We start from the raw sequence: 19,699 nt of genomic DNA, 5'->3' as shown, positions 1-19,699 counted from the left end.
TGAAATTCTACTCCTATTTGATTCAAGAGGAAGACAAAATCACATTCCTTTTTTGCCCTCTGCCCCCACCTTTTTTCCCCCTTTTTACTGTCTCCCAAGAAGAGCTCAATAGATTCATCTTGAGAACATGAAAAATGTTAATATTTTGCTCAGTCTTAAAGAACCTGTATGTTCAGCAGGGGTTATCTGAAACAAATCAACAATTACACTCTTACTGTGCTGTTTGAGGGAGACAACTCCAGAGGAAGAATCTATTTATTCTTCTAATAGGTAAAGCTTCCTTTCCTTTAGAAGAATACATAATAAAATTTAAAATAAAATTATGAAACACTGTGAATAGATAATTGTTTCTCTTTTCATTTGTGCAATAATGTTTGTGCATAAAGGTTGAGGAAGCGTTTTCCTTTCTGTTTCTTCTCTCAGAATTGCCTCCAGAGATAGCTTTGACTATCAGTCATTCAGCAAGGGAGAGCTGAGCTTAACAAAAACTTGGTTGATTGGACAATAAGTACATTCAAAAGAACTGACAGATGTCAGGATGTATCACCAAAATCCTAGGAGTGACTGATCCTAGAATTATGATTCATTCAAACAATGTGATTCCCTAATACTGTTTACAAGTTAAGGCTTCTCTATGGACACAGCTGGGAGATCCCCAGCCTCCGTTCCCCCATTCAGATACAAACCTTGCCTTTAACCTCAAGGGGCGCTGAAGAGCCAAGCAGTCCCCCAGGGGGCCACTGGAGCCCAAGTAGGCTTGGTGCAAAGTCCCTCTGACCTACTTTCTCTGTGATTTCAGAAGTTAAACTGAGCTCTGGGCGCAGGTGTGGGTGGAACTAAGCTTCCCTACCTTACTGCTTGTTTACAGCACAGGCTTTCTGTACAGCTTCACCCTCCTCCCTACAAATTCTAAAAGGCCTAAACCACAAGAGAGAAGCCAGTGGATTTTTTTTTTTTTTAAGTCAAAAACAGAGTCAAGAAGACTTTACCTTAATATGTCTAAAAAGGAGACATTCATTAGTTAATGATTGTTAAGGATCTAAAACAACCTACTTTTTAAAAAGAAGCCACAATATCTTTCTGTAGCATTAAACTGTTTGTAACACTGGCCTTTAGGTTTGCTAATACAGTGGCCTGGACTGAGTAAAAAGAAAGTTTGGGACAAATCTTCTCTTTCGTAGAGGGAACCCTCAAGAATTCAGTCTGCCCACCTCCCAGGGCTGCCTGAGTCAGGGTGATACGTGAGGATTTCTCCACTCAGGACAGGGAGGAAGAGCAGGAAAAGGAGCAGAGGGCAAGTCACAGTGAGGTGACTGTCACATCGTGTCTTTCACAGTATCTTGTTTGAACAACTATCAACATGTATGTCTCACTGTGCCTCCGAGAAGCTTTGTGATTTTGTCAGCTTGCACTCATCTAATCTTATGCATGAGGAAGACAGAGTCATAAAAGTCCCATTGCTTGTAACTCTGTTAGCAGCAGACCAAGATACACATTCCAGCTTCCTTTCTGTCTACTGAGCAATGTTCTTCTTTACAGCTCTGTCAGGTTTTAAGTTCTCTGTGCATAGTGCTACCTGATATTTGGTGGATGGGAAAAGGTCTCCATCAACACAAAACAGAAAGTTTGAGTGTAGCAAAGACTTAAGCAAAACACAACTTGAAACCATTTTTCACAACCAAAAAAGCTGGAATTTAATAATATCCAGCATAATAATACTTTGTTATTATCTTACATTTTATCTTTTTGTAGTTGAAGTACAATGACCACACAATATTATATTGTATGTACAACACACTGATTTGACATTTATATATGTTATGACATGATGACTACAGTAAGTCTAGTTAACATTTGCCACCATACATAGTTAATACAATATCACTGACTATATTCCCCATGCTGTACATTAGCATCTTATCTTTCAAAAAATTTAAATATTCCTTCTCCCTGATGTTTTATGGTTTTAGTATTGTGTTTCATCATATAAACTGTAGTTAAACTACACTGAAGTTTATGAAAACAAGCTTATAAACATAAACTTCCCTCCCAGATTATGTAAATGAGGATACATCCATGTATTTTTGATATTATAAGGTGAACTCTTTCATTTACTTCACAAATACTTATTGTGCTGCTGCTGCTAAGTCGCGTCAGTCGTGTCCGACTCGGTGTGACCCCATGGACGGCAGCCCACCAGGCTCCCCTGTCCCTGGGATTCTCCAGGCAAGAATACTGCAGACTTATTGTGCAATTATGTGTAAAAATAGCATAGCATTATTGAAGCTACTGAATAGAAGTCATGGCCTATTTTTATGCCTTGAGATCTTTATCTACCTTGTTAGATAAAGATGAAGTTGTTAGATCTGTCCCCAGAATCTTGAGCCAATACCAATGATGTTAACTCAGGAGTTCCAGCTCATGGTTGTGCTTCATATGAAGTGATTTCATCCTCAACCCTTGCCTATCAGCTTCCTCAGATTACATATAACCTTCCAGAAGGCCATCCCCACACTGAAACAAAGCCATGACATCACTACCCACTCCTGTTAGCCTCAAGGATAAGGAGCAGTTGTGTCCAGACAGCCTCCCTGCTAGGAGAAGGAATTCCAAGAGAATCAAGAGTCCACCATATTTCTGAAGGCTCCCAGGTATACACCCATATTTCTTATTTTCCTTAGTTATTTCCAGAAGCATGAGTCCCTCCATTAGTCACCTCTCGTTTCATTTCCTTAATGTTCTCATCCTCCTCCTTTCCTCCCAATCCCTCTTATTTCCCCACTTTGTACTTCCATGACCAACTCACTCTTTTAACTAGGTTCTGCTCATCCTTAGGAGTGCAATTCAAACCTTCAAACTAGGTAACATCTTATCTATTAGATGCCTCCATTACTACTTCCCTTTCTATTTCAAATCACTTATCACATTATTAACATTATTTGTTCAAGATTTACTTTCCTGTCTAGACTGTATACTCTATGAGGGCAGAGTTTATGTTTGTCTCACTGTTATGCATCAGAATTTAACAAAATAGCTGGCACACTACAGGAAGTCAATAGATATTTATGGAATAGAAGAAGGAAGAAAGAGGTGAACAGTGAGAAGAAATATGGTCCCACATCAGACCTCTGAACATACTTTCCAAGAGAAACATCAGTCATATGGTGTTGGCCATACCTCAACTAGAACATAAAGGTTATGTGGCTCTTCAGGGGTGGCTGGCCTGGATGGATCCTAATCACCTTAGCTCAATATTGCTGCAAAGAAAAGTTCTGTGAGTTCCAAACATGTTGATGAATCAAGTTGGACCTTTCTGTACATGGGCTAGGGCACTGAGCCTCCAGACTTGCCTAGTGCCTTAGAGCATCCAAGGCCCTTTCATCTCAGATGTCCAAACCGATTCTTGTAACAACTCTCTGAAGTCATTAATCCAACTCAAAGTGTATTTATTCATTCAGTTCAGTTCAGTTCAGTTGCTCAGTTTGACTTTTTGCAACACCATGAACTGCAGCAGGACAGGCCTCCCTGTCCATCACCAACTCCTGGAGTTTACTCAAACTCATGCCCCTTGAGTTGGTGATGCCATGCAACCATCCCATCCTCTGTCGTCCCTTTCTCCTCCCTCCTTCAATCTTTACCAGCATCAGAATCTTTTCAAACGAGACAGCTCTTCACATCAGGTGGCCAAAGTATTGGCGTTTCAGCTTCAACATCAGTCCTTCAAATGAATATTCAAGACTAATTTCCTTTAGAATGGACTGATTGGATCTGACCTTTTCCAGTCCTATGGCCACTGCTGAGTTTTCCAAATTTGTTGGCATATTGAGTGCAGCACTTTCACAGCATCATCTTTTAGGATTTGAAATAGATCAACTGGAATTCCATCACCTCCACTAGCTTTGTTTGTAGTGATGCTTCCTAAGGCCCACTTGACTTAGCATTCTAGGATGTCTAGCTCTAGGTGAGTGATCATACCATCGTGATTATCTGGGTCATGAAGATCTTTATTGTATAGTTCTTCTGTGTATTCTTGCCATCTCTTCTTAATATCTTCTGCTTCTGTTAGGTTCATACCATTTTTGTCCTTTATTGTGCCCATCTCTGCATGAAACGTTCCCTTGGTAACTCTAATTTTCTTGAAGAGATCTGTAGTCTTTTGAATAAGTGTCTCAGGTATTTCACTGGCTCATAGGTGTATTGTTCTTCTGCTGTGACCTGCAGGGTTTCTGTAAAAGAAACCCTGCAGAAACCCTGTTTCTGTCAGACCCAACTGAACAAGTCAGACCCATTCTATTGTTCTATATTTAACTTCTTTTAAAAAAATCTTAAAAACATCCTATCTATCTGTCTTTGTTTTATGATACGCCTAGGCTTAAAAGAACACTTGGAAGATAAGGCTCATGTGGAGAATCCTCATGGTGCCAAGTAAAACCAAGACCACCTTCTATCCTTTCCTCAGGCCTTTGAGGAGCTGGAGCTACACAGGAAACCACTGAAGAGGCCCTGAGGCCAGTTCACTAGCACTGAGCTTCAGGGCCTTGATCTATAATGGGGTTTCATCTGCTTAAATAGCTGCAGTCTTCCTCTGACCAGCTGCCCAGGCCATATGATATAAAGGTTTACTTGATGCTTCCTGCAATATAAAATTGCACCAAGGGCCCCTTGAGTGATCTGGGAGGCCCTGATGAGTATCCAGGATGGCCTGGAAGTTGTCCAGGGCTGTCTAGTGTCAAATTTGCTGAGGAGGCTGCCACTAAGACTCTTGTTCACAGGGTCAGAGCTGCTTCAATGACTTTGGAGACTAGCCCTTCCAAGGGACTGGAGAGGCAAGGATTCCCTTAGGTTCCTGATCTAGAGTAGGGGCAAAGAAGAGATAAGCTGTGAATGGGATCTCAGCTGGCAGAGAGAAGCAGAGGGAAGGTAAGGCAAGGTCAGGGCATGGAAAGTGGCAAATGTTGCCATAAACCCGTCACTCGTCATCATTAGCTTCCTTCAATGTTATATTTGTTTTTTCAATTATTTTCCATTATAGGTTATATCTTATATCTTATAAAGATATTGACTATAGTTCCCTGTGCTATAAGGTAAACCTCTGTTGCTTGTTGCCTATCTACTTTTTAAAAACAAGAAATGTAGCATTCTATTGATACCAAGTCAAACAAGTAGAATCAAAATGTCATAAATTTTTTAGTTAGGCAAAAATTCATAAGTTTTCTCTAAAATATATGTATTATACATACTATTTATGTATATGTATGTGTTTGTGTGCTTAGTTGTTCAGTTGGGTCTGACTGATTTGCAGAAACCCTGCAGGTCATAGCAGAAGAACAATACACCTGTGAGCCAGTGAAAGACCTGAGATACTTATTCAAAAGACAAGTACCATCAATAGATAAGTAAAATGATGTAGAAGGTTGACTCCTATGTAAAGTCTTAATGGAACTTGGGGCCTCTCTTGTTTCCTTGGCTAATGTGGTTCTTGACAATTGTCTGGCCCTTGGTTGCCTTCTGGCAGAACAAGGCAGAGTTTGTACAATAACTAATACTTCCTGCTGCACTTGGATCAATATGACAGGACAGTCACACACACACCAACTAAAAGTTAGTCACTCAGTCGTGTCTGATTCTTTGATACCCGAAAGAGCCCACCAAGCTCCTCTGTTCATGGAATTCTCCAGGCAAGAATACTGGAGTGGGAAGCCATTGCCTTCTCCAGGAGATCTTCTTGACCCAGGGATTGAACCCACATCTCTTGCGTCTTCTGCATTGCAGGGGGATTTTTTTTTTTTTTTTTTTTTTAACCACTGAGCTACCAGGGAATCCCCATATATATGTATACAAAAGTTTTTCTACTACTCTTGATAAAGGATGAGAAAGAACACCAAAAAAAAAAAAGAAGAGCTGGAAAAATTGGAAAACATAAACTATATGAAATGGGAGCACTGAATATAAAATATAAAAAGTGAAACAAACTAGATGAAAGTATAAAATCATCAAATAGTCCAGTTGTTTTTAAACATGACTGTTCATTAGAAACATATTTGGAGCTTTGGAGGAAAAAAAACAATACCTGGGCATTTGTATTTTTCAAAAAATTCCGAGGTAATTCTGATATGCATCTGGATTTTAAAAAGTGATTACAAGTTTTTCTATTAAATGGTAGTTTTGATGATATAGAATTCTATTATTTTTCTGTTTATCAATCATGATACAATGGTATTAAATGGGTAATAGTTACTTAATCACAATAATAAAAGAAGTTTATCAGTTTTCACAATCAATAGCCAGACAAAAAATAAAAGACAATTATAATTGTAAGCCATAGTGGGAATATGATTAACTTAACAATATAAAATAATTACATACAATTTGAGGGGTCAAGCAGAGTGATGTGGTAAGTGAAAGTGCATACATGCACATGTTTTTATCTGCCCATCCAGCTATGTCTTTTGGTTGGTGCATTTAATCCATTTACATTTAAGGTAATTATCAATATGTATGATCTTATTACCATTTTCTTAATAGTTTTGGGTTTATTTTCTGTAGGTCTTTTCCTTCTCTTGTGTTTCCTGCCTAGAGAAGTTCCTTTAACATTTGTCGTAAAGCTGGTTTGGTGGTGTTGAATTCTCTTAATTTTTGCTTGTCTGGAAAGCTTTTGATTTCTCCATCAAATCTGAATAAGAGTCTTCTTGCTGGGCAGAGTATTCTTGGTTGTAGGTTCTTCCCCTTCATCACTTTAAATATATTGTGCCATTCCCTTCTGGCCTATAGAGTGGGCCAGAGAAATCAGCTGATAACCTGATGGGAGTTCCCTTATATGATATTTGTCATTTTTCCCTTGATACTTTTAGAATTTTACCTTTGTCTTTTAATTTTTGTGAGTTTTTTTTCTTCTGGATTCTATTTTAAATTTTATTTTATTTTATACTTTACAAAATTGTATCAGTTTTGCCAAATATCAAAATGAATCCGCCACAGGTATACATGTGTTCCCCATCCTGAACCCTCCTCCCTCCTCCCTCCCCATACCATCCCTCCGGGTTGTCCCAGTGCACTAGCCCCAAGCATGATTACTATGTGTACTGGGGTGTTTCTCCTTGGGTTTATCCTACCTGGGACTCTCTGTGCTTCCTGGACTTGGTTGACTATTTCTTTCATATGTTAGGGAAGTTTTCAGCTATTACCTCTTCAAATATTTTCTCAGATCCTTTCTCTCTCTCTTCTTCTTCTGGAACCCTTATAATGAAAATGTTGGTGTGTTTAATGTTGCCCCAGAGGTCTCATAGGCTGTCTTCATTTTTTTTCATTCTTTTTTCTATATTCTGTTCTGCAGCAGTGATTTCCACCATTCTGTCCTCCAAGTCACTTATCCATTCTTCTGTCTTAGTTATTCTGCTATTGATTCCTTTTAGGCTATTTTTCATCTCTGTTTGTTTGTTCTTTAGTTCTCCTAGGTCTTTGATAAACATTTCTTGCATCTTCTCCATTCTGTTTCTGAGATCCTGAATCATCTTTACTATCATTATACTGAAGCTTATCTCTACTTCATTTGGTTGTTTTTCTGGGGTTTTATATTATTGTCCTTTCATCTGGGATATAACTCTGCTTTTTCAACCTTATTAACTTTCTGTAATGTAGTTTTCTTTCTAGCTGCTGTGGGATTGTAGTTCTCCTTGCTTCTTCTATTTGCCCTCTGGTGGATGAGGCTAAGAGATTTCTCTAAGCTTCTTGATGGGAGGGACAGGGTGGTAAAAGCTAGGTCTTGCTCTGGTGGGCAGGGCCTTACTCAGTAAAGCTTTAGTCCAACTATATGCTGATGGGTGGGATTGCACTCCCTCCCTGGTAGTTGTGCCTGAGGCAACCCCGTCCTGGGGTCTACAGGCTCTGCTGCTACTGCTAAGGCGCATCAGTCGTGTCCGACTCTGTGCGACCCCGTAGATGGAAGCCCACCAGGCTCCTCTGTCCCTGGGATTCTCCAGGCAAGAATACTGGAGTGGGTTGCCATTTCCTTCTCCAATGCATGCATGCATGCATGCTAAGTCACTTCAGTCGTGTCCGACTCTGTGCGACCCCATAGATGGCAGCCCACCAGACTTCTCTGTCCCTGGGGTTCTCTAGGCAAGAATACTGGTGTGGGTTGCCATTTCCTTCTCCAAAATACCACCTAGTCGCACTCATATGTAGAATCTAAGAAACAAAACAAGCAAAATGAAAGACTACAGGCTCTATGGTAGGGTTAATAATGACCTCCAAGAGGGCATATGCCAAGAGGGACCTTCCAGGATTACCGCTGCCAGTGCCCCATCCTTGTGGTAAGCCCCTGCTGATCCAACCTCCACAGAGGCCCTCCAACACTAGAAGGTGTTTTGGTTCAGTTTCCTGTGGGGTCATTGCTCCTTTCCTCTGGGTCTTGGTGCGCACAAGATTTTTTTTGTACCCTCCAAGACTGGAGTTTCTGTTTCCCCCAGTCCTGTGAAAGTCCCTTAATCAAATCCCACTGACCCTCAGGGTCAGATTCCCTGGAGACTCCCAGTTCCTTTGTCAGATCCCCAGGCTGGGAATCCTGATATGGGGCTCAGAACTTTCACAACAATGTGAGAACGTTTTTGGTATTACTATTCTCCAGTTTGTAGGTCACGCACCTGGCAGTTATGGGATTTGATCTTAATCTGATTGTACCCCTCCTACTATCTCACTGCGGCTTCTTGTCTTTGGATGTGGGGTATCTCTTTTTGGTGGGTTCAAGCACCCTCCTGTCTGTGGTTGTTTGACAGTTATTTGCAATTTTGGTATTCTCACATAAGGAGATGAGCACATGTCCTTCTACTCCACCATCTTGAACCAGAAGCCCTTTAATGTTAATTTAATTCTGGCTCAAAGAAGCATAGGAACCTAGGGTGTGAGTCCACCTGATTTATTTAATTCTTCACTCCACCTATGTGACTTCACAGAGATTACTTAACTTTATGGACCTCAAATTCCTCATCTATGAGGAAAATTATCAAAATACTTATTTTGGATGACTTTTATGAGAGCTAAGCAAAACTCTTTATTCATTCATTCCATAAATAGGTATTAAATGCTCTTCTGGTGTTTTGTGACTAATTTTCAATGTGTGTTTGTTTGTTGAGGGGGGGTGGGGGGTGGGGCTGGGGTAGGGGAGGGGCTTGTCCCATACCTCCATCAAGCAATGCACCAAACATCATTTGGGTGTCTTACAGTTCAACTCAATTCTGAGAGTATCTACCTGGAGATAGAATCAGATTCCAAAGATTAAGGGATCAACATTTGTTCTCTGTGATTCAGTCAGTAAAGAATCTGCCTGCAATGCAGGAGACCACCTGAAATGCAGAAGACCTTGGTTCAATGCCTGGGTCAGGTTGGGAAGATCCCCTGGAGAAGGAAATGGCAACCTACTCCAGTATTATTTCCTGGAAAATGCCATGGACAGGGAAGCCTGGTAAGCTACAGTCCATGGGGTCACAAAGAGTTGGATACAACTTAGTGACTAAACCACCACCTACAAAACTGTAGATCCCCCCCTACTTCAGACACCGGACACAAGTCCAAGTAATCACCTATGCTTCTCAGCAAGTTATAGATGGGAGGTTCCAACAATCCCTCCAACTGAGGCTGCCAATCCCAAGTCCAAGTTATTACTTATACTTCTGACCACCTGGCTATAAATCAGAGGGTTCCACAACTTCCTCCTCAGGCTCAATTAATTTGCTAGAGCAGCTCACAGAACTCAGAGAAACGTTTTGCTCTCTAGGTTACTGATTTATTATAAAAGGATACAACTCAGGAACAGCCAGATGGAAGAGATATGAAGGGAAAGGTACATGGGAAGGGTTCAGGGCTTCCACATCCTCTCAAAGGTGTACCACTCTCCCATTTACATGTGTTCACCAAGTGGAAGCTTTCTGAACCCTGTCCTTTGGGTTTTCATGGAAGATTCATTACATAGGTATGACTGATTAAATCACTGGCCACTGGCAATTGATTCAGCCTCCAGCCCCTCTCCCCTCCTCAGAGACCAGGCTGTAGGAAAGTTCCAGCCCTCTAATCACATAGTTGGTTCTCCTGGCAACCAGTATCCCCATCCTTAGGTGCTTCCAAAGGTCATCTCACTCACAAAACAAAGACATCTTTAATACTCTGAATACAGGAAATTTCAAGGATCTGGGGAGCTGTGAGCCAGGAACTTTGGATGAATACCAAGTACATATGAAAAATATATATTTGATCATTGGTATGACCAAACATGTATCTCTTACAAATCACAATATCATAAATGTCCTCTATCTGCCAGGGACAATTCCAGACACTAATGATCAGCTATGAGCAAAACAGACAACCATCCCTAAAATCTCTGTCTTCACAAAATTTACATCTTCTATTTCTACCTGATACAATAAACACATAATAAGTTATATATATGGTCTGTCAGTCCACTGATAATTGGAGATAGTTTTGAAAATTTGGAGAATTATAATTGATAATTTTGGAGGAAAATAAAACAGAAGAAGAATGGACTGAAATTTTAGGGGTGTGAAAGAAGGCCTCGTTGAAAGGATAATATTTGGACAAAGATCTGAAGGAGGAGAAACAGTGTACACATAGCACCTGCACCATGCCTGCCATGGAACACCATGATTTTTGTGTGACTACAATCACTGCAGTTGTTAAAACTATTTTTCACATTCTTCAGTTCAGTTCAGGTCAGTCACTCAGTTGTGTCCAACTTTTTGTGACCCCATAAAATGCAGCACACTAGGCTTCCCTGTCCATCACCAACTCCTGAAGTATACTCAAACTCATGTCCATTGGGTCAGTGACGTCATCCAATCATCTCATCCTCTGTCATCCCCTTCTCCTCCTGCCTTCAATCTTTCCCAGCATGAGGGTCTTTTCCAATGAATAAGTTCTTCCCATCAGGTGGCCAAAGTATTGGAGTTTCAGCTTCAGCATCAGTCCTTCCAATGAATATTCAGGACTGATTGCCTTTAGGATGAACTGGTTGGATCTCCTTGCAGTCCAGGGGATTCTCAAGAGTCTTCTCCAACACTTCTCAACACTTCTCAAAAGCATCAATTCTTCAGCACTCGGCGATCTTTACAGTCCAACTCTCACATCCATTCATGACCACTGGAAAAACCAAAGCTTTGACTAGACCGACCTTTTTGGCAAAGTAATGTCTCTGCTTTTTAATATGCTGTCTAGGTTGATCATAGCTTTTCTTCCAAGGAACAAGAGTCTTTTAATTTCATGGCTTAAATCATCATCTGCAGTGATTTTGGAGCCCAAAAAATAAAGTCTGCCACTGTTTCCCCATCTATTTCCCATGAAGTAATGGGACCAGATGCCATGATCTTCGTTTTCTGAATGTTGAGCTTTAAGCCAACTTTTTCACTCTCCTTTTTCACTTTCATCAAGAGGCTCTTTAGTTCTTCTTCACTTTCTGCCATAAGGGTGGTGTCATATCTGAGGTTACTGATATTTCTTCCAACAGTTTTGATTCCAGCTTGTGCTTCAGTCCAGCATTTCTCTTGATATACTCTGCATATAAGTTAAATAAGCAGGGTGACAATATACAGCCTTGACATACTCCTTTCCCGATTTGGAACCAAACTGTTGTTCCATGTCCAGTTCTAACTGTTGCTTCCTGACCTGCATATAGATTTCTCAAGAGGCAGGTCAGGTGGTCTGGTATTCCCACCTCTTTCAGAATTTTCCACAGTTTGTTGTGATCCACACAGTCAAAGGCTTTGGCATAGTCAGTAAAGCAGAAGTAGATATTTTTTTGGAACTCACTTGCTTTTTTGATGATCCAGTGGATGTTGGCAATTTGATCTTTGGTTCCTCTGCCTTTTCTAAATCCAGCTTGAACATCTGGAAGTTCACGGTTCTCGTACTGTTGAAGCTTGGCTTGGAGAAGTTTCAGCATTACTTTGCTAGCACGTGACATGAGTCCAATTGTGGGGTAGTTTGATCATTCTTTGGCATTGCCTTTCTTTGGGCACATTCTTCTTAGTTTCCCAGTTCAGTTCAGTTCAGTTGCTCAGTCATGTCCGACTCTTTGTGACCCCATGAATAGCAGCACGCCAGGCCTCCCTGTCCATCACAAACTCCTGGAAAAACAGCTAATACAGAACTGGTAGAAGCAACGCAAAACACTGATACTAATTCTAACAATGATAATAATAGGCTATACTAAGAACAGTGAACACATCACTGTTTACAAGGTCTGAGTTATAGAACCTGACTCCAGGAGAATACCTTTTCCAACTCTTGGATGTAGGACAGATTCTCTTACAGTGCTTATTGGTTTTTAGATATAAAAGGTGGTAATCAAACTGACTGCATAGATAACGGATTGTATATTTCTCTCAAAAATCTCAGTTAATTCCTTTTCCAGAAGTTTCTAAAACTAAAGTAAAAAAAGATAATTTGAGGCATTATAAAGCTAGTTGAAGAAATTCTAAGTTACATCAGAAATAATTTTTTGTGACCTCAGGAAGATCAGTTCACCTCTCTGGACTTTAATTTACATTTTATCACTTATAAAATAAAGTAACTAGATAGTTACTTAGGATCCTTTATTAAATTTTCTTGTATGACAATTATTAATTACTTACTCAATGGAGACAATGACAGCATTCAATTCCTCAGCCATGGCTGTGCACAGTTCATCATAATACCTGATTTCTAAAAGAGACAAGAGAGCAATCACTCACTATAATGCAGTCTATTTAATACTGTCCATTCTTAAATTCTGCTAACTGACTCAGACTTAAGTTATTAATGGTAAGAACAATAAAAAGTAAATATGACCATACATCTCATTAACAGAGTTACAAGTACAAATACAAAAGAATTAACCTGGTTTCTGATAAAATGCAATTGCTATAAATAACAGGAAAGCCATACAAGATTACCTTCAAATGTGTTGTTAACTAAAAATTTCTTTCATAATCGTCTATATAAAGTACATTAGATCATCACAGCACTGTTTACAATAGCCAGGACATGGAAGCAACCTAGATGTCCATCAGCAGATGAATGGATAAGAAAGCTGTGGCACATATACACAATGGGCTATTACTCAGCCATTAAAAAGAATACATTTGAATCAGTTCTAATGAGATGGATGAAACTGGAGCCTATTATACAGAGTGAAGTAAGCCAGAAAGAAAAACACTAATACAGTATACTAATGCATATATATGGAATTTAGAAAGATGGTAACAATAACCCTGTGTACGAGACAGCAAAAGAGACACTGATGTATAGAACAGTCTTATGGACTCTGCGGGAGAGGGAGAGGGTGGGAAGATTTGGGAGAATGGCATTGAAACATGTATAATATCATATATGAAACGAATCACCAGTCCAGGCTCGATGCATGATACTGGATGCTTGGGGCTGGTGCACTTAGACAACCCAGAGGGATGGTACGGGGAGGGAGGAGGGAGGGGGGTTCAGGATGGGGAACACGTGTATACCTGTTGCGAATTCATGTTGATGTATGGCAAAACAAATACAATATTGTAAAGTAATTAACCTCCAATTAAAATAAATAAATTTATATTTAAAAAAAAGTACATTAGATTCATTCTGATTTTGTAATTCTTCAAAGAGATATGCCTTTCTAAAAATCATAGTGAATAAGCAGTTCCTCCTTAGAACCCCAACATTTTTCTTTTAATACCCTCATTTGCTGTGATTCAGAAAAGTCACCAACTTGAAAACTATGGTATTCCGTTTAAACCAACATACAACAAATAGAGTTTTAGGAAGTCTTAGCATTTCTTAGAAAGAGAATCCAAAAGTTTTTACATATTTTAATATGTAACACTTTAATCCCTTGTTCTTTGGATATATTAATATTCTTACATTAAGTGCTAGATTGTCTCAACAGAAAGCCACAAAATACCTTATTTATAGACTTTCCAAGGCAGTATTAGAACCAGAAATTCAATAACTACATAAACAGTTGCATATCTCCTCCAGACTGAGCCTTTCCTCTCTGACAGGACTGATGAGTCAAAATTGTGTGGAAAAGGCTAGGCTGACTCATAATCCATACCATTCCTGGCACTTCCACATCCTGGCCTCTGGTGTACTGTCTCTCCTGGCAAGCGTGCAATGCTACAGATGCTATCCTTTCTAGGGCAGAGACTCTGTTTTACTCATTTTTGTATTCCCATCATCTAGCACACATTAGAGTGACCAAAGGTCCAGGTTTGCACACAACTGTTTGAGGTTCTATACACAAAGTCCTATAACCCAGGAAACTTCTCAGCCCTGGGCAGACCTACATATTCAGTAATCATCTGTTGGAAATATGAACAAATCAATGAATAATAGAATAAATAATGAATATGGAGTTAAATGAAATGAGATTACTAGAGAAAGTTACACTTTTTGGCCTTTGCCACTTTTTTTATTTTTTTTTAAGACAAATCAGAACAAGTTGCCTTTGCCTTTTTTTTTTTAAATTTACTGTTATTTATTTATTTAATTTCCTTGGTGGCTCAGCCAGTAAAGAATCTGCCTGCAAAGGAGGCGACCCAGGCTCAATCCCTGGGTCAGGAAGACCCCCTGGAGAAGGGTATGGCAACCCACCCCAGTATTTTGGTCTGGAATTCCATGGACACAGAAGCCTCGTGGGCCACAGTTCATGGAGTTGCAAAGAGCTGGACATGACTGAGTGACTAAAAACAATAACATTTATTTATTTGGCTGCACTGGATTTTAACTGTGGCATGTTGCAACATGTGGGATGTAGTTCCCTGAAGCTAGGCGCCCTGTATTGGCATTGTGGAGTCTTAGCTACTGGACCACCAAGGAAGTCCCACCATAGCCTTTAAACTTAATGTATGAAAATAATCTCTGGGCTGAAGATGAGAAAGTAGCTCCGTAATAATTATGAGCAGAGGTAAGGCCCTTATCTGTCCTCCTTAGTATGCTTTTCACTGGCTGCTCCACTTGGCTGCCTGCAATTTTTAATGTGTATTCTGCTCATGAAAGTTATCCAATGCTAAAAAGAATGTTCTTGAACTTTTCAAGGTCATTTCCCTTTAACTGGGGCATACATTTTATATTTTCATCTTTGGTTTCATAAGCAGATGAAATGTTGATGAGTTAACATGTATACACAGAAATCCTTGTTCTATTTCATAAAAGATGTCTTCAGAACACAAGTTGGTCTAGAGCTACAGATACCTGCCTTATACTCTGGCCCAACTTTACCTTGTTTGGGTATAGAAAGCAGCCACACTACTTCACAATAAGTTAGTGTATGATTTAGATTACAGGAAATATTTTCAAAACAGTCTGCCTGAATTAACAAACAGGCAAAACTCTTGGTGTAGGGTAGCTATATAATTAATCATCCAAACCAGGATCCTTTCAAGAATGGAAAGTGGGGAGGAGGGGGTGCTATGAATAACTTTGCTGGGATGGTAGGGATAACTGGGACTGCCAGGGGGATGAAGTCCAGTGGTCCCCTTCTCCTCACCCAGTAAGAAAGTCAACCCAGTCATACATCTCTGCCAGGGCCAGCCACAACCCCAAACAACCTAAAGGTGAGGACATACTTGCGCTGGCCAAGGCCCAGCCTCCTCCATGGATGTAAACAACGCTGCGTTTCAGAGGCTCTTCTGGTTTTGGAGGGCCTTCAAACACTCTGACTTCCACACCATCAAAGTCAGTGTCGGTCACCTTCACCTGAGCAGACGACCATGCGCTTTTCTTGCCAAAAGAAACGATGATGAAGTTCAGCGCGAGCAGATGATGGCTGAGGCCCAGGTAGTGTATCAGGTTGCTCTGGAGGATGAGGGGAGGATTAAGGAGAGTTGCATCAGCTCTGTCGTCACCTGAGCCAAACTCACCAACCCTCAGCATTTGAATTCTTACATGCATTTGCCATTACGCTTGAGCACTCACTGGCCACTTTCAATAAAATAACACAATGTATCTATCTTTCATTCCTTGAGCTTCCAGAGTATTTTCTTATATGAGATCTTCTTTGATCTTCAGATAATCTCTGAGTGGGAAAATATGTCACTAGTCTTGTTTTATCAAGTAGGCTTAGGAATTAGCTGAATGTGCCCATCTTGCTGGTTAATTGGAAGTTCTGCAACTCAAACCTGGGAACTGTGAATTCCAGTTTTTAGTCCCTTTCCTCACCCTAAATTAGCACATCACATTTCCAATAACATACTAGGAGTGAAGGAAAAATACTTTATTTGAATACACATAAAAGACTCTTTGCGACCCCATGGACTGTAGCCTACCAGGCTCCTCTGTCCATGGGATTTCCCAGGCAAGAGTACTGGAGTGGTTTGCCATTTCCTTCTCCAGGGGATCTTCCTGACCCAGGGATCGAACCCAGGTTTCCCACATTGTAGGCAGATGCTTTACTGTCTGAGCCACCAGGGAAGATCCCAACTGTATCTCCTAGTGGCTCTCAAACTATCTATCACTGACATTAATGGGGTTTCTGAACAACTATCTGCATTGTTCACAACATTGACAAGGGACAAAAGTGCTCATTGGAGAAGGGACAGTTTGTTTATGAAGGAGAAAAAGGTAAGTAGATGCATCTTAGGCTAGATGGGTGTAAAAATTGTGCTAATATTTGGAATTCATTGATAAATTTGAGAATGAAAAATCATCCTACAGATAATAGTGAGTTTGTTTCAAAATTTGAAAAATTTGAAGGGGAGCAGCTGAAGATTTAACAGTGTGCTTCTGCAGAATATGAAACAGAACACTGACGATTAGTGAAATATTTAATGCCATCATAAGATCAAGAAGACAATGTAATGAGTAGAAATAAGAGCTATATGTAGTCTGCAATACACCATAATACAGCTTCCCAGCACATGCATGGAGCACACTATTATGCCTTGAAGAGGACACACATGTGCCATGACACTGATCCTCTCTGTCCCTGGGCAGCCAAGTTCCTGAGCTGTTTACCCCACTGTCTCATATAAAATATTATTACTGTATACAATGTCCTGCCGTGAAAAGAGCTGGAAAGACTGCATTATAGAACAATTAGCCAGTGTTCATGAAAAGCAAGAACCAGAAGCGATTTATCTAACCATGAACAGTTTTTCCAGCAATTCCATTAATATCTATTGGCTGCCAATATATGCACCAGCAAAGCAAATGAATATTAATAAAATAACTCAATTTCAGTGTGTATCAATTGACCAATTTATTGAAAAAGTTAAAACAACTTTTACTGTTCTTGATATGAAACAAATAAATGTGTTTGTGCACACACACACATATACAGAGGAGTCTAATCATAAGATTAAAGGTTTAAAGTCTTTGGCAAACTAGGAAGAGGTAATCATCATTTGAGTTTTGTGGTAACACATCAGTCTAATGGGGGAATGCAGAGATTCACTGGGACCTAGTTGAGAATCTCTGTATTCACTAAGATTTCTAGACTTCACATGACAAACCCTTGTGACTTAACAGAGAACACACAAGATCAATTCTATTTCTCACAGCCAAAGTAGCTCAATAGGCATGAAACAATAAAATATGAAGAAAGAAATGGCAGGCTTGGCTCAGTTACTTTATGGACTACATTTTTTGCTTTTAGCTAAATGAAGACTTTATTAAATATTTAAAACAAATTATATGAGTTTCTTCACTAAAGGAAAGCTGTAAAACAAGTGAACTATCTTTACAAAACAGATTACAGTAGATTATTCATTTTACATAGAATCTACCCCTGGTTTCCCTTATGTATTGCATGCTCTGATTGCATGCAGACTTACCTCAATCTGCCCATACCTTTCCTAAAGCACTTCTACTGTATTAGCTTATGATCACTGACATTAATGGGGTTTCTGAACAACTATCTGCATTGTTCACAACATTGACAAGGGACAAAAGTGCTCATTGGAGAAGGGACAGTTTGTTTATGAAGGAGAAAAAGGTAAGTAGATGCATCTTAGGCTAGATGGGTGTAAAAATTGTGCTAATATTTGGAATTCATTGATAAATTTGAGAATGAAAAATCATTATCCTACAGATAATAGTGAGTTTGTTTCAAAATTTGAAAATAGAGACAATCAAACAGTAATCTGTCATTAACCAATTTATTATTACTATTATTAATAATAGTTATCACTGCCTGAGTGCCTACAGTGTAAGGAGAGGTTGTTAAATTCTGGTTATAGTTCTATTATTTTCCTCCTTCTGAGGAAGAGAGAAAAGAAGCTTAGAGATTAACCAGTATAGAAGTTGGATTCCAGGAACTATGAGAGGGCTGCAGGACATACAGAATTACCCCAGAGATGCTTGTTGAGAACAGTGTGCGCCCAGGAAGCTGCTCTGAAAACTATCCAGGATAGGATGACATTCTCATGTGTATGTGATATTGTGTGGCATGATAAAACTGTGAATGGTATGCAACGTTTCCCCCTAATATCAATTGCTTTCCTTAGCTTTTCTCACTACTCCCCTCCTATCCCTACTGTCTGGCAAATAAAATCAGTAGCCAAGCCTTTCTGTAGTTGTTACCTCAAGGAAGGGATATGAGAACAAATAGCAAAGAAACAGGAGTGTTTTCCTGCTTTTAATTTTCAAAAGCCTACATCCTTTGGAAAATTGAAACAAAAAACAGACATCAATTTAGAAGACTGCATGATGAATAAGAAGTCGCCTGAATAGAAAGTGAATCTCCAAACTAGGTGGTGGCAGATGGAAGGAGAAAGTATTGGAGATGAAATGAGGAAAGTAAGGATTGATATCTGAGATTCAACAAAAAAAGAATCTTGGGACACAGCAACCCTCAGATATGTCTATGGAATCTGAGAGCAATAGACATGTGTCTCATGCCCAAGACAGAACCCTGGAAAAAGGCAAGACTCTCAGGAAGACTGACTTCAGGATATGTCTAGGAATGTGGTGCCTCAAATGACCTCAGAGAGCTCCTTGGGCTCCAGATGGTGCAGGAGCAGCAGAAGAATTCCATGTGCCCAAAAGGCACAAAAATAGCAAGGTTGCATGAATGTCTTGCAGACGTTTCTGAGACAACTCCATTATCCACGACCCATGACACATTCTCAAGGGTCCAACAGGAACAGAAGAGAGCACTAATAGATCTAAAAGGCTCTCATAAGTAAGAACAAAGGATATCCAAGGACAACTTGTAGGAACCAAACACCAAGGACCAGGTGGAACAGGAATGTGGGCTGAGGATGTGTACCCAAATGCCTCCCCCCACCACCCTAAGTATTATGTCTCAACGTATAAAACACCCCAAAACCTGAAAGAAAACAGTGATGGAGGAATACCTAAATTCATTGGAATTAAGTTCTACCTAAAGAATAAAGGCTTGAAATATAGATCAAGTTATACTTCTTGCATTCTTGAGTTCATGAAATGAGATTCAGATCCACCCAAGAGACATTCTCAAGTTGTTGTTTCCTGAAACCTTTTTAGAAGTAGCCAGAAAACTCCAGTAGCACAAAGAAGCATTCCAAGCGTTAAGAGTTTCATGGGTTGTGAATTGACCCAGTCTTGGTTAGCTTAAGTACCCTAAGGCAATGCTAGATGTCTTAAAACTTGCCCCATAACTATTCCAGGATCTAGAAGGGAATTCTGCCTGAGGAGGTGGAGATACTCATTACACCTTAGTAGAACCAGATATACAAAATAGGTT

The 19,699-nt window shown here is 39.8% G+C and overlaps 1 protein-coding gene across 2 annotated transcripts in view; it reads right to left on the bottom strand.

Moving 5' to 3' along the window:
• Positions 1–19,699, bottom strand: part of NCEH1 (neutral cholesterol ester hydrolase 1) — a 69,294-nt gene that overhangs the window by 10,442 nt on the left and 39,153 nt on the right. The window contains exons 2-3 of one of the 2 annotated variants that reach the window (XM_006068412.4): positions 15,603–15,831; positions 12,639–12,708 (exon numbers count right to left, since the gene is read on the bottom strand). In XM_006068412.4, the coding sequence (XP_006068474.1) occupies positions 12,639–12,708; positions 15,603–15,831 (299 nt within the window). The remainder of the gene's footprint in view (positions 1–12,638; positions 12,709–15,602; positions 15,832–19,699) is intronic. The other variant, XM_044944696.2, reaches the window with a different exon arrangement.

This window comes from Bubalus bubalis, chromosome 1 (genome assembly GCF_019923935.1).
Source record: "Bubalus bubalis isolate 160015118507 breed Murrah chromosome 1, NDDB_SH_1, whole genome shotgun sequence".
Lineage (NCBI taxonomy): Eukaryota > Metazoa > Chordata > Mammalia > Artiodactyla > Bovidae > Bubalus > Bubalus bubalis.
Note: the sequence above shows the minus strand (reverse complement) of the source record. Positions and strands in the feature narration are given on the sequence as shown.